Here is an 8,732-nt window from a genome sequence, read left to right on the forward strand (position 1 = left end):
CAGCCCCTAAGACTTATAGGACCGCAAATCAAGGCAGCAGGGCCAGGGCAGCAACAGTGAGGAAATGAAAGAAATGTAAAAAAATATATATATATAAAAAAAGAAGACAAAATAATTTCCCAAACGTTTGTACTAAATGATAAAATATGGAATTGTTTGTTATTTTCTGTATATTTGGATACCGTATCATATTTTGATCTGGTTCCATCGTTGAGATAATTACAGCTATTGAAAAATGATTTCTAATGAGAATTCTGTCTCATCTGAAACAGTTTGGCTCAGGTCACTTACGACGTTTAAGACATCACACTCCTGATGCATGGAAGCTGACATCTTCATATCCTGTACACATCCTAAGCCTCCTCAACCAGCGCACAACTCCAACCCCAAAGTCATTTGGGTTTTAGGGATGTACGGCACCAACTCTGCACTTTGGTTTGCGGATTGATGAAATCTGTATGTATCAGGCAGACTCCGAGGACCAATTCCACCTCTACAGATATACAGAAACCATCAAACACCCCGAAGAGTGGGAGGGATGGAACTTCGCATTACCTGATGCCCGGACATCAGCACAATTTCAATACGGTGCTGGTGGAAGACAATACTGTGGCTTCTACACTATTTCACGACACCCCTGATCCTTTACTGGCTATTGAGCTGACGAGGCCTCCACGCGCATGTTACCGGGGCCATGCAATACCACCGTCTGCCCATGAAAGGGATATTTCTCTGATGAGATTCCAAGGCTGAATGTGTGTTTTATTGCATATTGCGGGGGGGGGGGACAGCGGCACAGCGTAGAGGCTCGCAGTGTCGATGACTCATCGCTTCGGGAGATCCGGTCCCTGTCTTTATTTAACACACGGCTACGTCTAAACGGACCCGCTCCTTCACACACAGTGTCTCGCCATAGGTGGCGTTTGAGTCGTGAAACGGTTAATGCATTTCGAAAGCACCATATATCATGATGCAGAGGCATCACCCCACGGTACATGTTAATTAGCCTGTGGTCCTGTCAGCTGAGCCCAAATATGTCACCCCCCCCCTCCCCGAACCCTCCCCCCCAACCACACACACACACACACACATCTTTGACAAACAGCCGTGGGCCTAGCCCTCCATACGCCCACCCTTCCATCAAGGTGGTGCTGCCCTGGCCCAAGCCTGCATCCAGCTGCCATGCCTGGGTAGCGGCAGGCAGGCCAGACAGGCTCAGCAGCTGCCTTTTTCTCTGAGGACCAGGACCACACCGACAATGTCCAGGTGGGTGGGGGTGGGGGGGGTGTAGGGGGTGGCGGGTGCGCGGACCAGATGATAATGCACATACAAGGGAGTTGAGGTGGAGTCCCAGCCCAGGGAGGGTGAGTGAAGCTGGGCCTGATGACGGACGCACGTGTCAGGGCTGACTCGGAGGAACCAGCTGGAGGACAGCCAGGTGATGGATGGCGCGGACTTGGGGTGAACCACGTCACGTTTCCCAAAATATTATTGTTGCAGGGGCCATGTTCAATTAACAGCGATGCACGATGCATTTTCTCTTGTTCGCCTGGTCAATTAAGGGCCAGCCGTTCGGAGAGAAAGTTGTGTGAAATCCCAAGGACTGGATTTATGGCAGATAATTGGGCTTAGAGAGCTACTCTCGCCCACTTATAAAAAGAGGGAAAACAAATCCTCTTATCTTTGTAATGAAGAACTGACGTGAGAGATGAAGCACTTTCCTAGTTGTGTTGTTTACAAAGTAGGCCTAACAACAAGATGCAAATGACCACATTAAGACCTAGGAAATAAATAGGGTATGGTGGACTGGGTCGACATTGTTAGGTTATTTTGTTAATCAGTCCCAGCCACAGTTATCCCTACCTAAAATCTATCATGTTTGGTTGAATCCACATGTGTGCAATCCAAACTGTCACCTTTTCCCTCGTAGAGCATGTTACTTATCTCTAGGACCCAAAGGACTCTGGTCAAATCGAGCTAATTAATTAGAAATACAGTGAATTAGTTGATGTGGAGTGTTTTCCTCCACCAGCAGGTTTGTTAGTACACCGACTAACTGTTCAGCTTACGTGGACATGAGGGCCTGCAGATTCTGAACATCTGCTGATGAACAAGTTTGGGATTATTAATTAGGATTCTTTGGGCATCAACTAGAGGAATCTAACATACCACTGGAAAAAAAATGCAGGTGCGTCGCTTGTCTATGCATATGTATTTCTATTTTGAGTAACATGTCACAAGCCACTTGACCTCTTTGTCCTCTGCAAAATGGCTCATGCAGGAGACATGTTTTGTTTACATTCGTGGAATAGCAAAACGAGTACATATGAATATATTTTGTTTAAAACTCACAGGAGAGAATGAAATGTCAATGAGCCCTTTTGATTTGGTTTCCGACAAGACGTTTTGGGTGTTGCAGAATCATCCCAGACTATTATTATGCAAATCAGAGGCGCACGAGCTTCTATATTTTTCCTTCCCTTTTTCAGCTGAACTCAGCAGTTCCTGAGAATCCGTGCGTCAGGCGAGGAGCAAGCAGAATGGACTGTTCTCGTCTTTTTTTTCATTCTTTCCATAAACAAGTCAGGTCACCCCTTGCGGCTATCCTCGGGGTACGGTGGGGTTTGTTAACCGCAAAGCAAGGTGTTTTAATGCCCTGTTTCCGAGGTGTTGTGGAGAATGGCTTTGTTGTTTTAGTACTCTCTCAAGCGTTGTGTTATACAGGGCCAGTAGTGAATCTACAGTTGTTACCAACTGGTATCATCAGCGTGAAAAGCAACGGCTACCTCCCTGAGGCAAAACATGAACTGAAAACAATAGGCTAACCTTAGCCCGAAATGTTATGGTTTCATCATTCTGACCCAGGTTAAAATTATTAACAGTAGTATGCCTACAGTATAGTGGTCGTAATACAACTATGTGCGTAGCTTATGTTATACGCAATGTGCACGTACTTTATGTTATAGCTGTATAACACGTGTATAGCCTCGCTTATCCGGACTGCAGTGCACATTTGACACAGTATGGCACGTCGCAGGCAGGGGGACTAGCCGGGCGATGACAAACACAAAGGCGTCCTACTGCTGGAAAGAACAAAAAGAACACGATGTCAAACAACGGAGGATACTATTGCTCCTGGATCCCCGTTAATTGCGCACATATGGCTCCTGCAGGAATCATTGAGGAAAAGGACCTTCTGTTACCCTGGTCCTGTGATTTGCATAAAGAGAATACCATTGGTTTATACAGTGTGATGTAAAAGGGTGACCTGCAAGCCTCGGGCCACATCCAACCTTTGATTTTGTGGTTAGCGTCAGCGTTGCTTGGAAAACGTTGAGTGGGCGTGCAGATTTTGCTGAAGTGGTTACTTTATTAGAATATGGCTTTATTAGAATATAGAGTATTTTCTTGTCAAAACATTGAACTTCATTTGTCATTGTTCACTGGCCAAATAAAAATAATTTACTTTAAATTACCAGACATGCTCATAAAACTATAGCCAATAGCGAAATCTTTATGGTAATGAATAAAACCCATATTCAATATTATTCTACAAAATATATAACACAACACTGTTTTATATCTTACAAAATTATATTTTATATTGCTGCATTTAATGTGATTATTTTTGCAGATGAGTATATGCAGAGATTAAACATGATTCTTTGTTATTCGGGGGAAAATGGGAAATCGTGTACGGCTCACTAAATCAATAAATCATCCTAGTTCAATGTTGGTCCCGGAAGATTTTTTTTTTTTATGGATTAAATTAAGCACTTCCATCCCCATCTCCCACCTGATCGCAGCCATATAAATCCCAACAGCTGATCAACAGACTTCAGAAAGCCTAAGACCTTCACAGAGTGCAGCACGGAGAGAGAGAGAAAGAGAGAGAGAGAGAGAGACAGAGAAAGGGGGAAAGTCGGAGCTATAGCTGAGACACACCGTGTTCATCTAAGTGGCTTTTAACGATCATTTATAAAAATGAGTGGCAAATATTGACGTGGAACTGTGATACTTAATTAAAGGGACGGTCTCAGAAGTTAAAACTGAGCTTGATTTTGAAAGCGCTTACCCGACTTTTTTCTACGGTTAAACTGAGAGAAGAAGACTGAGGACATCAGCACGGGAAAAGAGAGAGACAGAGAGAGAGAGAGGGAGAGAGAGAGAAAGAGAGAGAGAGAGAGAGAGAGAGGAGCGAAGAAGCGGATCTCTCGCTGCCCGGCTGCTGTCCAGTGCTGAATATTGCCTGTCTATACATGCGTGCAGTCGGAGCTATCCAGTGCTGAAGTTGCATTTCTGACCAGCGGAACAGCGCTGCCTCACGAAAATCGGAAACGTTCTCAGGCTTTTCGTCCGTGCTGATATCTGGTCACACAATCCGGAGAAGCTATTCTGCCCGTCTGTACTGCACCTTTTCCTCAGCCTTGCATGAGGAGTGACAGACTTGCCCACCGGACGAGTGTTGTTTCGTGCCACGTAGAACCATGCCAAGATCTTTTCTGGTAAAAAAGGTTAAGGTCGATGATTTCTCATCTGCTGATCTGGAGAGCCATTACGGCAGGTCGAGGACCGACCTTAGCCTCCGCTTTCACGAAAAAGGTAAACCTGTTAGAACATGCTACTTGGTTGTTAATGCACCATATTTCATCTGCTAAATGTGTATGTAACATTGATGGGTCTTCTGTGTGTATATTACGTGTTTACAGTACATAATTTCGCCAGGATAGCTTGTTGCACATCGTGCTTCGCTGACCTGCGGTCACATTGTATCCAACACGGTCACATGCATTTTTGTCAACTCTGCACATTTTACCGAGGCAGGGGTATTTCTACCGCTCTACCCACGAAGCACACAAGGTGAAAACCCTGTTGAGCTCCCACATCAACCCACAAGTGTGCAAGATACTGCAAAATATAATGCGAACCTCTGCGAACCTCTGATCCTCTTAGATATTTAGTCCCGTCACACATAGTGACAGGCAGCACAAGAAAGGAGGAAGAGGGTCTGTCGTTCTCCTAAACGAACGCTTGATCATGTTTCCAGACATTATTTACGCTCTATAAAGCACACAGCGCACGCACTTGCATAACCAGACTGTGTTTTGTCCGGAAGTACATTTATAGAATATTCACGCACGTTCATTTCTGGTGGTTCTGGAGTGCCGGGGCCCTGGATGTAAGCGTAGATTGTGTGCACATTCAGCGGTGCACATCGACCTATATTCCAAGAAGATCTCTGTCGGAACGGCAAATGCAATTATAACTGAAGTGATATTATTCCCCTCCCGCCTTTGTCCTTAAATGGGTTAGCGCACTAATTGAAATGGAGAGATATTGATTTTTTTATTTTTTTTGGTGGAGTGATGTAGAAAAAGAACTTCACAAGAAGTCAATGTCTTTCAACCCACATCTGCTGGAACTGTAAATTACAGAAATAATAGTGCAGAGACGCACTGTGAGTCGGAAATTAAGACTTGCATCTGGGCAGAAATTGCATCAGTTAATATGAATTGAGCTCTTAGAATCCACCCAACGTGTAATCAGTAGGCCTGATTATACTCTTTATTGAATTCGTTTGTTGTTCTTTTCAACGCTATAGGGTACATCAGTGACTACATGACCCCGTCTGTCTACGATGGTGAAAGTGACAATGGCATCAAAGTACCCTCTCCCAGCCCCATATACGACGGCATCCACAGCGACTACGGAACACCGGACTCGGACCAGCCCGACAGCCCACAGTCCGAGATCTCATCCGGCTACATCAACGGGGACACCGCCGTGAGCGAAGGCTACACAGTAGACGCTTTCTTCATCACCGATGGAAGGTCGAGGAGAAAAGCCATCAGCAGCCCCAGGACCATACAGCGTCACACGTGCAACGAGTGCGGGAAGACGTACGCCACGTCCTCCAACCTTAGTAGGCACAAGCAGACCCACCGGAGCCTGGAGAGCAAGATGGCCAAGAAATGCCCCACCTGTGGGAAGGTGTACGTGTCTATGCCCGCAATGGCCATGCACCTCCTTACCCACGACCTCAAGCACAAGTGTGACATATGTAGCAAGGCCTTCAGCAGACCTTGGCTCCTCCAGGGTCACATGCGGTCACACACCGGCGAAAAGCCCTTTGGATGCGCACACTGCGGAAAGGCGTTCGCCGACCGCTCCAACCTCCGCGCTCACATGCAGACGCACTCCGCCTTCAAGCACTACAAGTGCAAGAGATGCAACAAGACCTTTGCTCTAAAGTCCTACCTTAACAAGCACTACGAGTCTGCCTGCTTTAAAGGCGAGTTCTCGCCCATGAGCTCCATTGACGATTGACTTCTGTTTTAAGCCTATCCATGAACAAGTGAAACTTCTTCCAACGCGATCCCTGTATTCTTCACTCGACAACCTGTTCCACGATGACGACAGCACCGTTAATTCTCTCCTGCAGCAAACAACTCCACCAAGGACATGTTGGATTACGCATGTAGCCTACCTAACTTTTTTCCATGGGCTATCCACCCTTGACCCTATAACAACAACAACAACAACTCGTTCAAGTATTATGAGCCGAAATATCATGTTTGCCAAACTCACAGGACATTAAAAATGTCTTTAATTTCTCTCAAAGGTCAAACCTTTTTTTAAGTATTGGACAATGTTGTACTGCTGCCACTGGCCACAAACGTGTTCTACATTGAGGTAAACCTATTTATTAATTTATGTATTTATTTATTTTTACTATAAGTTTGTCTAGAATCTTCATTTGCACTTTAATTTATTGTTGTTTTGCAAGCCTTCGTCATGAATATGCCAAAGCATTTGCCACTTTCTAAATATCTTCTTATTTTTGTTTGCCACTTTATAAACATATTGCATGCAAAAAATGATACTAATGAAATCTATGCCAATTTTATGAAGCTTTGGATTTTTGCCAAAATCTAGTTAGCGTCCGTCGGCAATATTTCTCGGGAGTATTCTCATAAAGAGCTATAGAGCAATAATGCATGGTATTGGTAAAATATACATGACTAATAACTATAACATTTTTAACACATCATCCTTTTATCCAATACTCTTAGTAGTCATACGAAAATGTAATATCAGGGAAAAATCAGTGTGGTATTTACGGATTAACCCAAGGGGTGGGCAGGGGAGGGGTCCTTTTGTAAATGGTTGCACTGCCTGCCTCGTATTTATCGTAGTCTTAGAACGTAGGCTTCTGGTGCGGATCAAGTAGTTCCAGGCAATCCAGAACATCTCATCACCAAGTATGTGGAACAAACGCCCAAGGCCCAAGGGTGGCAACCCCCATATCCCATCTGTCACAGGTGAACCAAGTTTAGGGGTCCCTTCTAAGAAACATTGCACTGCACCGGGTCTCAAAATGAACGACACAATAAGATGACCTTACTTTAGCCATGATAAAGTCCATTCATCTTATAAAAGCACTTCCTCAAACGAACATTTCAACTTTTTAAAGATAGTAGCACAACAAGTATAGATTCAGGTAGAAAGGCCTTGTATTAGCTATAACCTCTGTTTTTGTACTACAATGATCAAAGGGACCTGTTTATCGCTAGACGCCTTGTACATAAACCCTTTGATGAATCTAATATTTCTACAAACTGTAAAGAATCAAATGAATCTTATTTCTGGAGTTCTTTTCCCTGGGATTTTTATGCCCAGTATTTGAACGATGTTAAAGCACAACGACACCGGGCATTTTGTCTCACTTCATAATAAAGAATGAATAAAGACCTAACACGATGCAGTCCATGTTTGTCTAAACCTTATAGAGAAATCTGGTGAAGTGAAATACCTATAATCGCATGTTACTAATTCCGAAAGTGTTTTGTCTGTGATTTTTTTTGTTGTGGATTGGGTAAGGTTAAAAAAACGAGATTACGGCTGGTCACTGCAATAACAAGCACTGTTGAATGCTACTGTACACATGGCGAGGCAGCCTTCAGTGACACAAAACGCACATCTGTTGATCAAAAAGGCTGCATTGTAGTACAGCCTACTGCATTGCTCGCACTGTGTTTTCGGTGAACAGTGTGAAGTCATCAGCTTTTCATTCCAAAGGATATGTGATGATGGCATTTCTTTGTTTTCTCTTTTCATAAACGTTATTTCGGTTTTGCAAAGGGGAGGGGGGAGGTGGGGTAAACGGGACTTCAATCCAATCTGGCTGTAAGGTCTGCACAAAGAAGGACCTCTAAGAATGACATTGATGTAAACTCGAAAAGACGAAATGCTTTAGGCCTGATCAAACCAACTCCGCATGCGTCTTCCATTTTCATAGCAGGCAGCATTTTAGCAGTGTCATGCGGAGGTCAACAGCTCTTTATTTACTAATGGAGCAACCCGGAAGTTTAATTAGTTGCCTTAGAGGGCCTGCAGCAGGTTCGTTTTGATGATGATGTCAGGGCTATGACTTTAACCTTGAGCAGACGCGCTCTGTGACTAGCTAAGAACTTGCCTGCAGGCTTCTTCTCCCAAGGTCCCGCTGAAACCGCTATGTTTCTGTGAAACTGCGATCTTGCTTCAAAGCGTCTCATGCAGATTGACTGCAAACAACAGGTTTATTACTGGTTAGATAATATGGATGATATCCCCCTTTTCACACACGTATGCGGACACACACACGCACACACTCATTAGAGTAAGGAGTTTTTTTTGCCGTTTTGGGGGAGACGGGGGACGGACGTGAATCCGAGGAAATAGAGACTGATAAA

The 8,732-nt window shown here is 44.4% G+C and overlaps 1 protein-coding gene across 1 annotated transcript; it reads left to right on the forward strand.

Annotated features, from left to right (window-relative positions):
* The first annotated feature begins 3,830 nt into the window (after nucleotides 1-3,830).
* Nucleotides 3,831-7,756, forward strand: scrt1a (scratch family zinc finger 1a). The gene is made up of 2 exons (XM_010891562.4): nucleotides 3,831-4,602; nucleotides 5,603-7,756. Exons 1-2 carry the CDS (start codon nucleotides 4,488-4,490, stop codon nucleotides 6,325-6,327), a joined length of 840 nt encoding a protein of 279 aa, XP_010889864.1. The 5' UTR covers nucleotides 3,831-4,487; the 3' UTR covers nucleotides 6,328-7,756.
* The last annotated feature ends 976 nt before the right edge of the window (nucleotides 7,757-8,732 follow it).

Source organism: Esox lucius, chromosome 10, assembly GCF_011004845.1.
Source record: "Esox lucius isolate fEsoLuc1 chromosome 10, fEsoLuc1.pri, whole genome shotgun sequence".
NCBI classification, from domain to species: Eukaryota; Metazoa; Chordata; class Actinopteri; order Esociformes; family Esocidae; genus Esox; species Esox lucius.

Excerpts from the sequence above, each read along its gene's own strand:
- scrt1a (XM_010891562.4), top strand. The coding sequence starts at position 4,488 with ATGCCAAGATCTTTTCTGGTAAAAAAGGTTAAGGTCGATGATTTCTCA. Across the intron at positions 4,603-5,602 it reads CCTCCGCTTTCACGAAAAAG|GGTACATCAGTGACTACATG; the intron begins GTAAACCTGTTA and ends TCAACGCTATAG.